This window comes from Phalaenopsis equestris, unplaced genomic scaffold (assembly GCF_001263595.1).
Source record: "Phalaenopsis equestris unplaced genomic scaffold, ASM126359v1 Scaffold000002, whole genome shotgun sequence".
Lineage (NCBI taxonomy): Eukaryota > Viridiplantae > Streptophyta > Magnoliopsida > Asparagales > Orchidaceae > Phalaenopsis > Phalaenopsis equestris.
In genome coordinates this window covers 32,730,064-32,751,021 of record NW_018164444.1, presented here as the reverse complement: position 1 = coordinate 32,751,021, position 20,958 = coordinate 32,730,064, and the positions used below count along the sequence as shown (strand labels likewise).

The following is a 20,958-nucleotide window of genomic DNA, read 5'->3' as shown; positions in this document are numbered from 1 at the left end:
TCAAAAAGTGTGTTCTTGTCTGGCTCGTTTGCTTAACGAGCCGAACACGAGCTCTTCACGAACAAAGAGTTCTTTTAACAACCCTAATCATGTAGCCATAAGACATAAGACAATAAGGGTTTAAGCAAGATTTAAAAATTATTATTTATATTAAAATATCATTTGAATCTAATTTAATAATTTTTATTCTATTTTCTTAATCAATATTTTAATTGATTATAAATTTTTGTAGTTTTGTAGTCAATTAGATTTTTTTAAAATACTACTTAATATATATATAAACTTGATGAGTAGTATTTCGAGCCAAAACGAGCCGAACACGAACGAACACATCTTAGTTCGTGTTCGGCTCGTTAACTTATCGAACAAAATTAACGAGTCAAACACGAGCTTCTTAACGAGCCAAGCACGAGCTGTTCGCGAACAACGAGCCGTTTTGACAGCCCTACCCCTGAGGCGTTTTCTTGTTTTTAAACGTGCCCATAATTCGGAAAAATGCTCCGCCCATGTATTATCTTCATTTGTGGAATGCTTAGACTCCGAACATAATATTTTTTTCATAATTTGGGGCCACAGGGTCGACCTCACATTTCATTTTTTTCGCGTCCCTATTACCTCGTTGTCTCACGAGCTTTAGTATCCGCTTGTTTTTTTATGGTCGCTCGCATCTTTTTCCAAGGTTTTTTCCTCCTCTCTTGTCGCTCTCTATTCTTCGGCATTGGTAGCGCGAGATTGTCGGCGTTTGATTTCTTTGCTCTCCTTCGTCCTCCAGTATCTTCTATCCTTTTTCTTTACGGTTTATTTTCTCTCTCTATGGTTTTGCTCTTTATAATTTGTGCTCTTTGCTATTTACGGCTTGTGGTTCAATGAGAATTGTGGCTTGCTCTTTATGGTTTGTAGCTCTGTTCTAAAGAGAAATTGCATTCACTTTTTTTATATACATAATTTTTTTATATGCCCAAGGAAGGGATTTGGAATTTGCATTTATTTTTTTCTGTGAAATTTGGAGGTTGCTTTCCAGGTTTGTTCGCTTTCTCAATCGGGTTGCTCTAAGTGGTTTGCTCTTTTTCTTAAAAGGGTTGCTCATTGTGGTTTGGGGCCAGTGTCTATGCTCAATGTATTTATTGTTTTGTAGTTCCATATCTCAATTGGGTTCCTCCATGTCTTAGTTGAGATGATTCTTACCTAACTTGTGATGTCGTAATGATGTGGTGGGGGTGTTACGTAGGAGTGTAAATGGGTTAAGTTTGAGCAAATCCAAATTCAATTTGTGTTTGACTCGTTAAAAAGTAATATTGTTCATGTTTGACTTATTTTTTTAGCAAGCTAAACACGAGCTATTCGCGAACGACGAGCCCTTTTGATAGCCCTAATCACACAACTATAGAATGTTAAGGGTAGGGTCGAGATTTAAATCTTATTATTATATCAAAATATTAATTTAAATAGGATTTAATATATATATTTAATCCTCTTTTAATTAACAATTTCAACTCATTATGAACCTTTGTAGCTTTGTAGTCAATTAAATTATTTAAAAATAATACTCATCAATTAATATATTTAATTATTTTGAGCCAAAACAAGTCAAACACGAACAAACAAAATTTTATTTGTGTTCAACTAATTTTTACATCGAGCGCAAAAATTTTGTTCGTATTTGACTCATTTACTTAGCGAACGAATCAAACATGTGCTACTTAACTAGCGGAACACAAGTTGTTTGCAAACAAGAAGTCGTTTTGATAGCCCTAGTGATATTATGTGGTTGTAGTGGTGGTGGTTGTGATGATGAGGGGATGTGTTGGTGGTGGTGTGGTGGTGGTGGTGGTGGTGTGGTGGTGGTGGTTTGGTGGTGGTTTTTTGGTAGTACGTGTAGTGGTAGTGGTGATGGTGGTGTGTTGATTATGATGATAGATTTCAAATGTTTCTTTTTTGTTTCGTTTCCAACTGTGACGGTTTAACGATCAGGCATAGAGAATTTTTTTTAAGAAGAGAATATCCTGTGAAATTAATCGTCTGTATGTCAGAATCAATATTATGATAATATTAATTATTACGCTAACAAATTTATTTTTTACTTTTGCTTCTTGTGTTACTCTTTAGTGAAATACCATATGTGTTTTTAGGGATGTAAAATTTAATTTTTATTTGCATGTATGAATTATTCAATAACACATCAATATAATGACATACAACTCTTATTTATCATACACAACTGCAACATAGCTACTGCACAATACAAACAGACCCACAACTTTCTCGTAATAGCATCGGCAAAATAATTTCCTCGCACAACTACTGCCTCTAACAAACCCTACATATATGATAAATTTTCTGAATGTGATTATTATTAGATATTATGTAATAACCAAAAAAAATCTCTGACTATTATCAAGGGCTTTCAAAATAGCTCATTATTGTCGAACAACTCATGCTCAACTTGATAAGTTTGCTCATGTTCTACTCATTCGTTACGTAAATTTTTTTTTTGACTCGATATATAAACGAGCAAAAAACAAAACAAAAATTTGTTTGTTCGTGTTCGCTCGTTTTGGCTTGATATATATATATATATATATATATAAGTATACAAAACTCATATATTTTTAAAGCAATATTCAAATTCAAAGTACAAAGTAAGGGAATGGCAATTATAGAATGTGGTACACATGATAATATGATTGTTTTGATATTAGAAACAATTATTTGATAAAATTTAATACAACTTAAAAATTACACACACAAAAAAAAAAAAAAAAAAAAAAAAAAAGAAAACATAATGATAATGATGATGATAAAGGACAACCACAAGACCTTAATTTAATTTGTCATTTTTTTTTAAAACATGAATTTCAATATTGCACTGTAGGCCCTCAGGAGAAAAAGGTTTATAAGCACAAAATAAATGTTAAACATATGCGAAAAAGTGGCAACCACTAACTCTCACCCTCAAATCCATCCCAACTATTTTATTTTATGTTTTTTTTTTTTGGTATTGACAATCTAACACCCAATTCTTATGTATTTACATAACCAACCCCTAACATTTTACATTAATATCAAGTAAAAGTTTCATATGACATAAAAAGTATTGCCGTTTAAACTTTTTAAAAAGTGAAATATACATTCTCATCATTTCATGCACGGGTAAGATGATATGCACGTACGTACATAAGAATTCAATACTATGTTTGTAAATTTTCCATTTATTTTAATAAGGAATTAATTGCAAATACTGATATATTAGTGCTTGAAGTGGAGAGAAATTGATAGAGATTTTTTTCCCCCAAATAGAGCCCAATATTGTAAATTTTATTGAGCTGGCAAGTCATATAGTAGTACTGAAGTTTCACTACTTACACAAGTGATATCCCTCATTTTTTTTTGGCGTCATGTTATAAAGTAATGCATAAATAAATGCCTTATTCTTGAAGAAAACATTCAAGTAATCTACTAATAATGCTAGAATGAAAATTCTATGATATTTTAGGTTCTATGTATTAGAACTATTATGATTGTAGGCAAAAATTGGGTTATAAACTAAGATTGACCTGCCTTATTTCTGAAGAAAAGCAATATGAAATTTTCTTATGAGGCCGAAATAGATTTTCAATGATGTTTTATGTTACTTTTGTTTAATAAGTTTTTCTTTTTAATCTATATTTTGATTACTGCCTTTTCTTAAACAAACACTAATGTAATTCTGTTATCAAGCTGAAATCATTTCTTAATGAAGTTTTAAATCACTTTTTTTAGAAATATTATGATTTTAGGCACTTTTTGTTCACTAAAGTTGAACTGTATTGTCCTTCTGAAGTACAACTTATAACTAGGTAATTTATAAAGTTAAAATCAGTATTTTATATTATTTTAGGTTAGCTTTATTTGATAATATATTGATTTTATTTGGTTTTTGTGCACTCAAATAGAAGTGTACCGTCGGATATTTAAAAGAAAAAACCTATATTTAATTAATGTTTAAGTTGAAATCAGTTTTTAATGATGTTTTAGTATAACTTTCTTAAGAAAAATCATGATTTTAGGCAATTTTTTGTTTGCTTATAAGGTTTAATCCAAATTTATACGGAATTTAAGTAAAAATCTTATTTACTTACCACTGTTTAAATCCTCATTTCCTCCCTTTCAAGGGTAAATCCCTGATTTAATACAATCAAAGGGAAGCAGGATTTATGAGATTTACACTGATAGTCATTATGCACATTCTTCTAATTCATTTAAATCCTAGATCTTAAAAAAAAAAATACTAGAAAAAGTTTATTAGCATTTAGCATTAACCGGACTTAACATGCATTATGCCAAACAATTCTCAGCATTTAACACCTTTAAGCTCTACTAAATCACGATTTACAAGATTTATTAAATCCTACAGCCCTGAAGTTCAAGAAAGACGACACAAATAAGTTCACAGAATCTAATAAACCTAAGGTAGAAAAGATGAAAAGCAGGATTCTGGAACTACAAAAAGCCCCAACTCCAATCGTGAAAATTCCAAGCGAGACTACATTCTGTAAGTATTAAGTTTTCCTCAAGTTGTACTGTCCTATATTTTTTTTAAGGGATCAGAATACCACTGCAAGATTTAAGGTTAGATAGTGCACCTAAAAAACGATTCCAAATAATAATAAAAAATCATTATTTATGACAATTATTATTGTATTGTGAAAATATCATTTCGGAAGGTTCATGCAACTAATGAAAAAAATTTGGGGGATTTACATACATACCACAAAATTTTAATGTGTTTACATATCAAACACCTAAACTTTAATATTTACATGCATAGCCGTCAAATCTTTTAATATTACATCAAAAATATCAGTATCACCTAAATAGTTTAGATGCGTCATTTCATGCATAAGCTTATCAAACCAAAGTGTAATAAATGTAAATATGAAAATTTAGGTGTTGATATATAAATGTAAAAGAATTCTATGGTGTGTATGCCAATTTCTCAAAAAAAAATTATACACACCTGAGAATTTCGCAGTACAGAAATGCCTGGCTTTTATAATCGTTCACCATCAAGCCAAATAAGAGTAGGAAGCACCTTCTTCAGAAGAGCTCTAAACTTCTCATCAGCAACTGCATTCCCCTTGACATCTAACTGCTTGAGATGCAAATCTCTAAACAGAAATATGGCTTCCCAATTATCAGCCACATTGATGTTTGCCTGGCGGCACTCTTCGAGGTATTTTTCGTCCTTTATCATTGAATATGTTAAGGGAGACGAGAATAGATACCTCGTCGTATCAACAGGGTGAAGACCTATTTTATTGAAGGATATGTCCAAGACTCTCAAATAGCTAAGAGGCTTTAGAGGTTCTAATGATGTAATGCTACAGATCTGGTTGTTTCTCAAATTCAAACAGGTAAGAAGTTGCAATGCTTCTATGCCTGCGAGTAGCCGCAGAATTCTCGAGTTAGATTAAACAACAAATGAGATTTTTGAGTACTCTAAAGCGAACTTTGATATATAGTTGGGAAATTTAGGCACAAACCGCACAATTCTAGTGTATTTACATATCTAACATCCAAAGTTTAATATTTATATTTATAATACATTTGTGTTATAAACCTATGCATGAAAAGGTGTATTTCACCTCTAAAACGATTGTGATAGTGGTATTCTTGATGTGATGTTAATGATTTGAGTGGTATGCGTGTAAATATAAAAATTTAGGTGTTACATATATAAATACATAAGAATTGTCTGGTACATAGGTAAATACCCCTATAAGGTTTTGCTTGGCAAAATGTGAAGAGCACATTAGAGGTAAACACAATAAGGAAAAGTGGCAATCCTCACCTGCTATCGACCTGAGCTTATTGTGGCTAAGATCGAGTGTTTGAACCCATAACAGGCGCTCAACGTACCCAATCCGAGTCAATGATAAGCTTTTAAGTTGCAAACAGCCAAGGAGATGAACCTTCGATGAAGTATAGTTACTGGAATGAGAACGGTGGCTTGATATAGATTTTTCATCACAAGTTACCTGTGTAAGTTGTAAATTTGCAATATAAGAAAGCATGATGTCAACAGATTGGAACAATTTTCTTAGTATGGCCATTACAAGGAATAGCCAACAAATTAGGCAATGAGCCAATAAGGATAAAATCCTGAAGGGAAATTTACATACGTGGCACACAATTCTTATCTATTTGCATATCTCGGATCTAAACTTTCATATTTACACATAGAACTTTGATGCTTTAAACAAAGGTTCATTTGACTTTAAAAAAATAATAATTGTGCTACTTTTTATGTGATATTAAAGATTTGAGTGCTATCCGTGTATATATGAAATTTTAGATGCGAGATACCTCAATACATAGAATTGTGTGCTATGTATGTAAATGCCCCAATCTTAAATCTAAGAAGGAACGGGGGAAAGAAGAACATAGACTAGCAAACAAAAATTAGTTGTTAACGAGAGTGTAATTAATATTATTATTATTTAGTTTGAATGATTTGAGCGGTAACTTAAGAACTAATAAAGATCTGATATCAGCTACAAAAATAAAAAAGATTTACATATGATTTATGTAAATCCTATAGAAGGATATATCCAATTTAATCCATTCAAAATGCCTTATGATGTGGTTGTTCAAGAAAATGCCATAAAATTAGCATTTTGTTAGCTGTTTATTATTACTTCCATCAATAAATTTGAATCTTTTAAGTCATGTAAGACATTATATAATGAATAAAATTTCTACTGCGAGTTTGAAGACCATTCTTCATCTATTCCAAGATTTCGCTCACAATCAGTAAGTTCCTTGTTCATAGAATGGTAAACCCATCTTATTACCTTATTTTCTCCTTCATCCACTCCTCTGCCCTTTCCCCAAATAAATCCTCCAGAAAGTTCACCAAATCTTCATATAATTAGGCTCTAGTCAAAGTCAAATTTGAATTTCAGACCTTCACAAACCTCAATCCCACTCTCCCAAACATTCTCCAACGTACTAGCAACAAACCTCAAAACTTAAATCAATCTAAATTTTACCTTGAAAAACCTTAAAAAATGGGGAAAAGAAATCGAAGACAATAAAAAAAAAAAAAGAGAAAAAAAATCCAACCAAATTCTACAAATCAATCATGAATATTTTCAAGCCAGTTCACCTTCCACTCAAGTAAATTAAATCTTCTTCGAAGCATCAACAAAATAAAAGTTCAATTGTTTACTATAATTCAGGTAAAAGTTCTCAATCAGAAATTTGGGTAAAATTGTGTTAATTGGCACATTTTGTAATGCATGAGCACAAGTTTTAGGAGCCTTCACTATAATAATTTGAATCTCATCGCATGGTTTCAATTGCATTCATTTCCCATAAAAGCATTTTCTAAGAGTTGAATGTGTTCTGATTCACATGATATAATTAGGATTTAATTTTCGGTTATTGTCAGTAAGATAACTTGACAGGACACTCTACAGATGCTGTAAATCTTGGATGTCGTCCAACCTAGCATATATAAATATTATTTTCATTACATATAATCATAATATCAACATAATTGTGAATAAATTTTATGAATGGTTTAACACCTTTTATAATGACTATTACATATATTCAACCGTGTCAAGAATTATTCAATCTCTTATAAAGGATAGAAAAAAAAAAATTTTGCTTGCATTTTGTTAAAATCTATAACAATATGATTTTAACTCCAATTTTAATGCATTGAAAAGTTCTAACGCTTTATTAGCTTGATTAGCTGATTTAAATAGCTATTAGATTTGGTAATGCTAAATTGGTAGGTTTTATTCAAATGTTTCGATTAAAAATTTAAACAATGAAAATATTATTACTACATGAAATGAGATAAAATAAAATCTTAAGCGAAAATATTCATCACAACATCATACAGAGTTAATTAAGCAACTTCTAAACCGTAGACAAAAAAGCTCTTTATATGTAATGAAATACTTGATTAGCAACAAAAAAAAGTATATTATTGTTTGACAAATCATGAATTACAAATGCCTAGATTCATCGATACTCTTCAAGGAAAAATATAAAGCAAGAAATAGGCCTTTATTATAATAAGATGATAAATGAGACTTGATTGAAAGCCACCAAGATTGAAATATAACTTAATTAACCTCTAGCAACTTATATTCTGGTTTTAAATCTCTATAATGATAACATTTGGTTAAGCTCATAATTTACTAAACATGCACCAACAAAAGATCTCATAAGCATAATAAGTCTGATCATAATAAGTAATAATCTATGAAATCTCTAATTCACTTTTTGGTGTTGACCAATACTTAGAAAACGGTTATCAGATAAAAAATAACACTTTTCCATACATTTTGTCTACATTTAAGATAGCAAATGTTTTTGAAACTGAGCCAAAACATGAGCATAAGTCTGGCATTAAGCATGATAAATAACCAAATGTTCAGCAAACTATTATTTAATTCAAAAGTCCAAGCTTTTTCCTTAGTTCCACCACAAATATATTTCAAGGAATAAATCGAACTAAAATAGAATTTAGTGAAAAAAAAGGTAGAAAAGAATGTCCTTTAGAAAGATAATTTCCTTAATTAATAAATATTAAGGAAAACTAATTATACTCCTGAGAGAGATAATCTAGGAAATCATGTTTTATATTTATCTATAAATGAGTTTACTTATTCTAATTTTACCATGAAGACCACCACATTTTTAAATTGTTTATAGCATATTAATTGGCAACTTGAGTTTTACTGAATCACTCATTGAATATATACAAAACTAGCATGTTGATTATAGATAAAAGGGAAGAGAGAGAAGAGAGAAAGAGAGGTATAAAAGGAGGGAAGGATGGATAAACATAGAGAGAGGAGCTAGATGGAGAGAAGGGGAGATTAAGAAGGCAAGAGAGGTAAAGAGAGAGGAGAGATTGTTTGAGAGAGAGGGAAGGAGTAAGAGAGAGAGAGAGGAAAGGAGGGGGGAGAGAAGTAGGGAAGAAGGGGGAGGTGGGCAAGCGTTAGATAGAGAGTGGGAAAGAGAGAGAGAGAAAGAGAGAGAAAAGAGGAAGCATTAGAATAGAGAGAGCAGAACGTTATAATGATCCTCATCATAATGCCTACGGAAACTACGATATTACATATTTAAATATATATCCTACACAATACTTAAGTCCGCCTATCTAATATTTCTTACAAAAACCTCTGAGCCATCTTGTTTTATTAGAAAGCTAGAACCTCAAATATGAGTAAGTTCACCCATTTCCATGATTATTTGTCCCATTTTCTATATTGAGGATCTAACATCTAATTCAGACAATGTTAGCCTAAAAAATTTTACATTAATGACTATGGATGGAATTTTATTTTTTCCAATGGTACTGAAAACAATTTTTCTCACACAAATTCCAAATGAGCTTGTTGACCTTCCTTCAAGATCACATCACATTTAATAAGTTAGAAGTGCCACCCAGCATTGGTAATTGGACATCTGTATATAGGGATGCTTATAGCATAGGAAAACGATTTAGACATAAATTCTTGTGGTCATAAATATTTGAGATATTTATGTCTTTGACATCAGATTGTTTTCCTGGGTTACTCTACTTAATATCAATAAATTTACTAGCAACTTTTAGTAATTTGCTAATATTGCCATATACAAATATAACAACTTTTAGTAATGAAGTTTTTATTTTGGATTTTAAGCATCTTGTTCTATCCGTTCTGAATTTTGACCTTTAACAAGGTGAAAGACCCAAAACCGTTCCAGGAGAAAAATCTCCTAGTTCAACCATCAAATTTGCTTATCTAATAACTTATTCTTTTTACCAGTTCCTTCTTCTTTCTCTCAAGGCTGTCCTTCATAACATGGCTCAAAAAACTAATTTCAGAACAATTTCATCGTTATTACAACATTTTCCTTTCCCAGGCAGTCAGTTTGAAAGGATATTTCATTATGACCAAGCCTCCAGCAAAGATGCGCCATATTAAATGTCCTTTATTAAAATTAGTGATTCAGTCACAATGTGAAGAATAATTGATATCAAGAAGTTAATTAACATCTAAATCAATATAGGCTTCAACAAAAAGATTGTTATGGAATTCAACATGCCATGTACATAATGTAGACAAAGTTATAGATACCTTAAGGCATCAGGTGTGCAATAATTATATATATATAACTAGGTATTATTAATAACAGTATGAAATGTACGCTAATATTTTCTTCTAACAGCAAGAGGTAAACACACAATTGTTATGCCAATATAATGTTGCAAAAGCCACCATACATTATTATAGTTTGAAATCAAAATAGAAATCTAATGATATCGAGGAAATTGAAAGGTAAACCAATGGACAAAAGATGGTGCTCCGGACATATTGTGCTGCTTCCAATGCAGCTGTTGAGGTGTTTTCTAACTTTTCCACAAAAAACAAAGGTGTTTTCCAAATTTCCCAAAAAAAAAAAAAATAACATGAGTTCTTAGAAGTTCACAACAACTTCTAATTATTAACATGAGTTCTTAGAAGTTTCACAACAACTTCTAATTATCATCAGTTCTGCAGAAAGAACCCATCTAATAAAAAAGCATAGCCTGCTATGCAAGTAGAGTCCGAAATAAAGCACGTTTAAGAAATTGGATGCATATAAAATCAAGCAGAAAGATGAGGATCTTACCTGATTCATAAGAACTAAGCTTCTTTCGTCCTCATAGTATCCAGCATGCCTTGGATCCAACTTTAACAAATCGTCATAGAGTTTTAACACCTCTCTCAAATGGTTTAACCTTTCTGTAAGAGTTCTGTGTGACACCATTACTTCTTGAGCAAGTAACAGTCGTGCTAATGTAAGGTTCACAAATATACTACAATTAAAAGAAAAAAATAAATGGTTACTAATAGATAATAATGAGAATAAAGAAAAAATCAATATAAACTTCGGCAAAAATCAGCGGAAAGAGAAAATAATGAATTCTAACCAATTTTCTTCGGATAACTCTTTAAAAAGTTTTATCTCATTAGATATCGTCGCCAACTGCCATTGAGAAAATGCAGATGCATGATCTTCACACAAATTTAGTTGATCAAATGAAACCAAATCATTACTTTCCAACGCAGAACTTCTACCATCATTCCAAACTAACAGCTCATCTACTGATTCTCCTCCAGCATTCTCCAAACTTTCAGAGTTTAAGGTCAAAGTAAATCTGAAATGCGAAGGATGGTTGAATTCAGAACCAATAGACGATAAAATATCCTTTGAATGGCTGAGTTTGACCTCAACTACATAAGCTTTCGAATCACTAAGCACATCTGGAATTTGTAGGTAAGTAACCCAACAAGCAGCTTCTTGAGACTTGGAGGGTGGGAGTGGCCTCCAAACAAGATTTTCATTCTTGACAAAAATAGAATTTACAGTCACACTGGATGAATTTACTCCTTTTACAGTTTGATTAAAGTATAGAACAATGGGTAATTTTCCAGTATTCATGAAATAATAGCCTGTGCAAATTGGTTTGGATGGTTTGCAAATTGTTGCATCTCCATTCACTGATAGGACCCAGTCTGAACCATGGGAAGGCCAGGAAGAGATCAGTAAAACTTCATTTGGAGTGACAGTCTGATCAAGAAGCCAAAGATGATAGAACCATCCACTTTGATCACTTGGGTCAGTAAAAAGAGCTTGACTTACAAGATCATATTCCTTTGTCAGAATACTTTCCCTATCAACAAATCCCGGAGCCTTCTTGTTCAACAATCGGGATAAAAGTTCACTACGTTAATAAGCAGTCGATTATTATTGCGATATATGGAAAAATGTTCTCAATGTATCACTAGCTAATTTAAATGGTGAAAACAATGATTCCAATTAATATGGAGTATTCAATAGATTGTTAGAAGCATGCATAATGCATAATCATTTTTGAGGAATTTCTAAAACAACCCACTGTTAAATTAGGAAGAAACAAGTACCAACAATGTCTTGAAAAGGTAAGAGCATAACAAACTAGTACATTAACAATTTACAATCACAAACAATAACCATTATAATTGTTCTTATATTCAAAGCTTATATACCTTTCTAACTTATGATGCACCAGAATTTAAAAAATAAACCCAACCACAATTCCAATTCATGATGTTATTCTGATTTATGTGTTCCACAAGACTTTTGTAACACCAAGTTTCCCAAGGTGCAAAGTCTGCTTGGGCCAGATGCAAAACATTGCATACAAGAGAGCACTCAAGATTGAAAAATGACTCTTGACCAGAGCAGGCGTGTGTTGGTGCTATCTTCTTATTCATCATGACACTTACTTTAAAATTCATGCAAGATTGATTTTTTTACGTGGTTTGGGCATACAAAACGGAGATCGAAGATTTATCTATAATATGAGTAGTATGAGAAAATGCTAAACGATTTAGAAGTCAAAACATGAATAAAAGTTCCATAAAAATATTTGCACAAAATAGATTTAAAAAGAGTCGAATACTGATAAAAAAAGGTTTAAAAAATGAGACTTGGGACCAAAATAGTGAAGATAAGCCTTGTTGCATGGGGGAAATTGATCCAATAAAGTGGATCAATGTCACATACAATCAATAAAAGAAAAGATAGCAAGCACAACTTTTTACTCTGAAATCAACAGAAGGCAATGAGATCTTGCTAAGTTGAATAGCGTTGACTACATATCAAAAATGGTACAATGGTAAAGCATCTTTAAATAAATGAAATAATTTTAGAACCAAAAAAATAATAAAAAAAAGTTAAAGAGGGCACCAAAATTGGTCCTTAACACATTGAGAGTGACTATCATAGATGCAACTATAGGAGCTAGTAAGCACTTGGAGCTTGTAGTGCAAACCTAACTGAAGATAGCTGTGATTCAGTTCCAATAGAGATGACTATAGTATAGGCGTAATTGAAGATTGATGCAATGTAAATCTTACAGTGAAATTGATGTGAGAATGGCACAAGCGAGGTTGTGACAGTAACGCAACAACGATTGAAAAACAGGCAAGATTGCAGCATAAGTCTTAAAAGATATCACTATGAAATACATGAGGTTGCAACACAGGCATGGAGGTGGCAACAACTACAATGCAAGCAAAGTTGCGGCATATGTTTTGAGGAGAATGACTGCAATGCAAGTGTAAGTTGTGATGCAAATCATGATATAGTGATGACCATCGCACAAGTGAGGTTGTTGTGCATGTGTTGAGGAAGATAGCTACTTGTAGGATTACTTAGAGAATCTAGGCTCCTCAACACTTTGAATATATTATTCCTTAGTGATGGCCACTGGTAGGATTTCCTATGGATATAAGCTCCTACAAGGTTGGAAGATCCACTGTTTCTATGATGATTGCTTGAAGGATTCAAACAAACATTGGAGCTCCTATAGGCTTAGAAATTCCTATTACTCAAAATGCCACAAATGAGTTAAATTGAAGCTTAATGATAGATTTTGAAAATGGTGCTCTCATTCTTAATCTACAATAACCTAGAGTAGTGCTCATAGATTTCAACACTAAATAGTACATAATGAGTCATCCCATAATTGAAATGTAGTCAAATAGGTTGAACTAACTAACCCACCTTTTGGGACTAATCTGGGTGATTGATGGTGATTTAGTGATGTTTACCACCAACAATATCTCAAACTAAGGCCCGTTTGGGATCACTTTTTGTTTTTTGTTTTTAGCCGGTTTTGTTTTTGTTTTTATTTTCTATTTTATGTTTCTAGAAAACGTGTTTAGTATTTTTTTATTTATCTCGATTTAAAATAAAAAAATATAAGAAATGTTTGAATGAGTATTTTTTTATTAAGAAAAACTTATAATTTTAAAAAAAAATATCACGTAGGCAGAGTTTCGGGCCACACAAGCATGATTAAAGATATTGAAAAAATAAATATGAAAGTTTCGATATTAGATATGAAATTTGTAAATGCTTCATAATTGTGTCGTATATATGCAATTGCGCCTAAAAGAAGAAATAATTCCTGTTGCAGGTCAAAAGGCAAGATATCTGAACCTAAAATAACTCAAACTAGCAGAAACATTACTATCATCGCATGTTAATGCATAGTAACAATCATATTTGGAAAGCTTCTCAGCTTTAGAGAGAGAAACAGGGAACCGCCATTAATTCAATCAGCTAGCAAGCAAAAGCTAGCTCTAGCTGGAAAAACGCACAGCAGATGAGACAATGGAGTCGAATATAGAGCAGATTGTTTTATTTTAGAAAAAAATCATAGGAGTCGAAGACATTCTAAGACGATGAGAGAAAGTTTTTCTAGACATAAAGAGTTGCAGCAGATTTTCTCTGGATACAGTTTCCATGTCTAATATATCTCTGCTGTCTGTGAAGATCCACAGGTCGCCACAGCTGACTTTCTTAAAACTTTCACGACAAAAAGGGCAGGACTGCAATCTTGGATGCCTGCAACGGGAGATTTTTCAAAAAAAAAGAAAAAAAATAGTTTGAATCATTTTAAAAGTTGAGGCGGCCTTTGAACTCGGCGACTGAGTCGAACTCGACGAGGGTTGTGGAATTGCCAAAGCGCTAGGGGAGAAGGTTGGGTCGAGATCATTGTCAAGGTCAGCAATGGTAAGAGTCTTCTACAGCATCTCGGTGTTGTTGCTGTGATCACATCCGTGGGAGTAGTCAATAATAGGAGGAGAATCGAAGTCGTAGAGAGCGAAGGGATTTGTAAGCAAAGGTGAGAGGTCGGCGAGCGAAGGGGTTTGGCATCATCGACTATCGCGAGGGAGACAGGCGAGGTGAAAGGTTGTTTTCGGTGTTTTAAAAACAGGCAAAAACATGTTTTTTTCTGTTCTAAATATTTTAAAAATAGAAATATTTCTACAAAAAATAAAAAAAAAACAGAAATAAAACAAAAATATAAAAAAACAAACACTGTTTTTTATTTGTTTCCTATTTTTAATTTTTAAAAACAAAAAATAAAAAGCAAAAATTGATCCCAAATAACCCCAAACAAAACAAAAAATAAGGTGACAATTAAAATTCTAACAATTTAATCGATGAGAACAATTTGAATAAGATTCAATGCTCAATTGTAGAGCCCTCAAAAAATCAAAATGATATTTTGATAATTTTTTAATTTAAATGTTTATTTCCTTGGGTGTGTTCATTTGTAGCAATCGGGAATGAAGGTCTATTGAGTTCATAGTATCCTTTATAAGTAAAAACCTTCTTAGATGATTTACATAGTAAGAATGTGTAAGATATGAGGATCAACTTGAGTTGGATTGACCTAGACCAGATAGACTAGGTTCAAGTCGAATGGCTATCGGAATTCCAAATCATACAATCATTATTTCAATGGATTCATTTCGATAAAAACATCCATTTGATAGTTAGTTCACAATGTTTTAACTTAATTTAGTCTCCAATTATTTTTTTTTCTTCGAGTAAATTGAGTTTTGACTTGGTCAATTGAGATTCAAGCATTTCATTGAAAAATAAGCTTGATAAAAAAAAAATTATTATCCCATAAATTTTCTAATATTATTGGATGCATCAACTTCTATGTTAAAAAAAAATCTTGTTTAAAAGATACATGACATAAATTCACAGCCTAAAAAATAACTATCAAGCTTGATCATTCCCTAGATGTCAAAATGCCCTCTACTTAGGGCCACCAATTTCCTCAATTTTAGCACTAGGATTTTATCTGATGACATGCATAAGAGTGCATCCACTTAAGGATGTCTACTTGATCATATATGTAACACGCTCCAATGATGCTCCACTTAATAATTTTCTCATATAAAAGGACATCATTTGTCTAAAGAAAAATTTCAAGTCTTTATCCCAAAGCAATTCTTGATTGCTCAATCAAGCTATATTTTCTTTTTAACTTTGAAAAATGGTTGAATTATAGCGTATGTTCTAGCAAAATGCTTGCTAGAACTTTGCTGCAAATTTGGCACTGAACTTCTAATTTTTTTAACTTCTATGAAAGGTTGATGATCATAGTTTGAGAACAACTCCTCGCTTATAAACTTATGGGTGATGCAACGCAAGAAAAATTAATAGTAAGCCTACTTCAAAATTATTGAACTCTTGCGTTGTTTTGAATTACTGATTCCTTCTTATGAATGTCACAAAATCTTGGTCAAAAAGTGTACATCCACCAAAGATTTTGATCATTCTCTACAATAGCTGATCAAAATCCTACTTAACAGCCATAATGTCATAATCCATTATGGAGAAGGTAAGATTAAATACATCAAGAATTTTGATTGTATTCTAAAAAAACTAGGTAGAACATTGCTCAATAATCATAATATGTTATGAAAGAAATTAAATTGAATCCAAACAGGATTTTGATCAGAATTCATGATTTTTAGTCAAAGTTTAGCTCAATTAATGTAATCCATCATATATAAGGTTGAATAAAATCCACAATAGATTGATTGATCCTTTTGAAGATGCGGTGCATTTGCTAGAACCCTAAAGGGATGAATTGCCTTAGATTGATCATACCCTTTCAAAGCCAAGGTTGCGATCTTTGCCAAGAGTCAAGAGTCTAACTGGAGACTAAAATGGTTGCATAAAAACAACGATATGATCCTCTTCAAAGTTCCTTATAAAGTTTCTTTATATGTCGAGAGCTTTGATAAAGGGATAGTTTATTCAGTCCCATTCAACTACAATCGTGTCCTCGCCATCATGATGGATATCCCTTCAACATAGCAATTTTGATATAATAAGTCAAAACCACATCATATGGTAGCCAAGCAGAATTGGAGGGCATCCATTTTAGTGTTCTTGGCATTATTTCATAAGAAGAAGAGTTGCTTGCACTTGAACATGTAACACATTGGTTAGAAATCAACAAACAGGCAATGAAAAGCCTTCTGTTTTCACGCCACAACTATATTTCTATCCATCTATTCATAATATAAAAATTAACAAATTGTCAGTTAAGTGAGCAGACAATGAAATCTTTCTCAATCTCACCATTTATTTTGAATGCAACTAGCAAACACTGGAATCTACCAATCTTTATATAATATTGATTCATGCATCTATTCATCCATCTATCAATATCAATTGAGAGTCTTATTTTAAACTTGGATTCCTCTTAGTGTATGTTGGTTATAGTGTGCTCATAGATCTATCACAGTTCAATAGTAATTTATAGTTTCACTACTCTTCCTATAAGTAAACCTCAAAAGAATTGAGCATGTCAATAAATATGACCGATCATTTTCTGAAAAATACAATAACATCAATAGATATCTCAAAAGAAAGGCTCGAAAAGATTTCAATAAAATCCATTCAAATGGCCATAAAGAAAAAAAAAACATAAAAAAAATTAAAACAAAACAAAAACAACAAGAACAAGAACGTTGAGAATGACAATAATGCAAAAACCTCCGACTGTGCCAGGCAGAATAATTACTAAAATTCCTGTTAATCATATCCATCGTGAACTTCAACTCTTCCACATCAGGTAAACCTTTCAGCTTGGCAACAAACCTAGAATACCAAAGCACGAATTACGAAGCCTAAACAAACCCTTAAAATGCAATGAAACAGATAAATCAAGGCAGATGCATCACACCTACGGTAATTCCAACCATGAAAGTTGCGGGAATCAGCTTTTAGCAAGTGATCCAGGAGCCGAAATTCCCTGTCGAAATCTACCGCAGCGAGCCCTTGACTTAAAACCCATTTCCGATGAAACCACGCCCCGTAAGATTTAGGGTTCGCTCTCAAAGCCATCTCTACCTTAAGAATTTGCGATGAAGATCTCAACATCAGATCAACCGACTAAATGAATGCTAAAAAATTCTCAATTCCCGTCCAAAAAGAATAAAAGGAAGAAATAAAACTCACGGCTCTGAGCTCATCGTCAACCAAAGATTTGATGCCCTCAGAATCGGTCGCTTCTTTGAGATTCTGCAGAAAAGCATGTTTCCGGTAGTTCCAGACGGTTAATATTTCTGGATTTATTTCCAGTAACTTCGAGCTAGCGGAGATCGCCTCCTTAGTATACCTGTCAAACACCCCAAAGTCAAATGCTTAACCATTGGAAACTGGAGAGAGAGAGAGAGAGATGGAAGTGAGGTTACACGCGGTGGTGGTGGTTGTGAATGAGTTGAGCTTGAAGGTCGCGGAGGTTGGAGGCCTTAGCCGCTGCAGCGGCGGCGTCCTTCACGCCCGGGGATTTACGCGGCCGGCCGTGCATCCCTTTCCCCTCGCCGTCGTGCAGGAACGGATGGAATCGGATTGGAAGATGAGAGGAGGCTTCTGCTGAGGTCAGCAGGGCTGTAATCTAAAGTCAGAGGTGAGTATATTTTGCACTTTTGGTACAGTTATAAATTCAAGTTCAGATTTGATTTTAATTTGTAATTTATTTGGTAATGATAAATTAATAAGTATTTAAATCAGCCAATAAATCAACCACAAAGGAACTCACATGTTATTATATAATGTCTATAAAAGATATATTCTTATAATTATGCATTTTAAGATCGAAAAATTATTAAAATAATAATAATAAAATCTAAAAAAATAAGTATTATTAAATTACTCATAATGTTAAAATTATTTATCAATTATAGTAATAATGGATAAAAATAAAAGACAATCAAATCAAACATAATAAAAGAAAATAAACAAAAAAATAATTTTAACTTCCAAAATTTCATCATTTTAATTTTTAAATTGTTGTATATATATATATAATCTAAAAATATTATTGATATAATAATGTATTACTATTAAATCTATAATTAAATAAATTCTAACTAATTAAATTTTATTTAAATAATATATCATATATGATGCGGGCTATATTAAAGCTAACTATCGAATATTAGCAGGTTACTTGTTAAATAATAAATGAGAATATGCATGAACATAAATGGACAAGTTTGACTAGATTCATGTCTTGTTCATTTAAGATTCGAGTGTTTACAAATTATTCAAGCTTGTTTATTTATCAATTTGAACGAACATGATCGAGTTTTAATCAAGTCAGGTTCGAGTTGTTCATCGAGTGCATTTGTTCATTTACAACTCTAGAGTTCAGTCCACCCTTGCCTCTTTATTTTTACTTCTATACTCAAAATTGTCGTATTTACATGCTTAATACATAAAATTTACTATTTAATATATAGCATTTAAACTTTAATTACATGAGATATAACATAATCGTCCCTACAATTCATCACTAAACATCTTCTTCACACATTATTGTCCTCTCCAATTCAATTAGTCATCAAACTCATCTCCTTTAAGCGCAATAGATAACAAAAATAGAATTGTGAAGCATTACAAGGCTTTCAAAATGATCCCTCCAAAGAACATTTTAAACAGATCCGACATGCGGCCGGTAATGCCATGCTTGAATTTTCAATTCCTATATTTATGCTTCATAGCACAACATATCTATGTTTTGAGTGGCCCTAAAGATGTGATAGTATTAACAGTTCAACATCAAAGGTATCAATATGAGTCGGTCATAAGTATTTGATTCAAATTTGAACTTTTAAATTTATTTTTCAAAAAGTATTACATTATATTTAATGAATAATAAATTATTTAATCTCATAATAACTTCAACAATTTAAAATTTATCTCCATTAATTTTGAGTGAATTCTCTCCATAATTCTTTCATCTTCATGAATCAAGTTCAGTCTGATTATTTATGGAACAAGATCACTCCATCCACCAATAAATGTGGGCAGATTCAAATACTATTTAATTTTTATGAATTTACATACAAACAGATAAGCATAAAATTTTTTACATAGATGCTAGCTTACCTATTTATGAAGTTAAAGTAGTGGTTTTTTTTTATGCAAAATGAAGGATTTGAGTGGTACTAAAGTAAAAAAAAACAAATTTTAACCTTTAAAGTTATGTAAATATATAAAAAATTTGATTGTATGTATGTAAAAGACGACATCAGAAAAATTTTCTTTCTGAACTCCGAACATAACTCTACATACAGACTTCCAGTAATATATCACCATGTGTGTTATATCGGGTCCACCTAAAAAAATATTAAAGTGTAACCGCAGACTCCTTAATAACCCCAAAATAATCACATAATAAGCTCTGAGGTGTTATTTTGGGATTGTTGAAGCAGAACCCCGAAATAACATCACCAAGGTTATTTCAAAGTTTTTTCTGAGTTATTTCAGGATTATTGAAGTGAAATATAGAATTTATCCTCAATAACCAAGAAATAACATTCACGAAGTTATTTTGAGGTTAATGAAGTGGAACCATGAATATTATTTCAGGATTATTTTTGGGTTATTGAAATAAATATATGAGCTTCTCTTCAATAACCATGAAATAACTGAGAAATAACTCCAAAATAACCTTTGTGGTTTCACTTCAATAACCCCAAAATAACCTCCACAACATAGCACACGTCGTGGTATATTACTGAGAGTCCGCACGTAGAGCTACACCACCTGCCATAAAATCAAGGGCATTCGATCAATCAACAGTTCTGCAACCCATCCTCCATAGCAGCAAAGCAAATTTCTCGGCTTCAAACCATTCAAGCAAAATAAACATAATATTTTAAGTTCAAGGAAGTTATAATTATCACATGACACAATTTCTCCCATTTAAGCAACATGAATCAGCAAAGAAGAACAAAAGAACCAGTATTGAAATGCACAACATTCATAAATTTCAGCATTAAATGTTTGTGAAATTTACAGACATAACAAATTTTTTATGTATTCTCATATATAACACTAAATATTTGATATTTATAATTATATCACCTATAATAAACTTAGGCATGAAAAAAAAAATAAGTTTAAAAGGTCAGTGATGCTGATAGCTTTGCTCTGATGTTAAAAATTTGAGTGTTATGTAAATATGAAGTTTGTTTTGGTACATATGTAAATGACCCTAAATGTTTTATAAACTGTAAGGTGTGTTTATGACTCGCCTGGTATTCTTTC

At 31.9% G+C, this 20,958-nt stretch overlaps 1 protein-coding gene across 3 annotated transcripts; it reads right to left on the bottom strand.

The window, feature by feature from the left end:
• Positions 1-4,790: 4,790 nt before the first annotated feature.
• LOC110024951 (geranylgeranyl transferase type-2 subunit alpha 1) lies at positions 4,791-18,325 on the bottom strand. 3 transcript variants are annotated; one of them, XM_020725157.1, is made up of 8 exons: positions 18,096-18,325; positions 17,860-18,019; positions 17,585-17,751; positions 17,395-17,499; positions 10,964-11,758; positions 10,663-10,849; positions 5,831-6,017; positions 4,792-5,418 (listed from the first exon to the last, which is right to left on the bottom strand). In XM_020725157.1, exons 1-8 carry the CDS (start codon positions 18,209-18,211, stop codon positions 5,030-5,032), a joined length of 2,106 nt encoding a protein of 701 aa, XP_020580816.1. In that variant the 5' UTR covers positions 18,212-18,325; the 3' UTR covers positions 4,792-5,029. The 3 variants fall into 3 exon arrangements, with proteins under 3 accessions (XP_020580832.1, XP_020580816.1, XP_020580824.1); XM_020725173.1 differs by lacking the exon at positions 18,096-18,325 and having other exon boundaries at positions 4,791-5,418; positions 17,585-17,747; positions 17,860-17,943; XM_020725165.1 differs by lacking the exon at positions 17,395-17,499.
• Between the last annotated feature and the right edge of the window lie 2,633 nt (positions 18,326-20,958).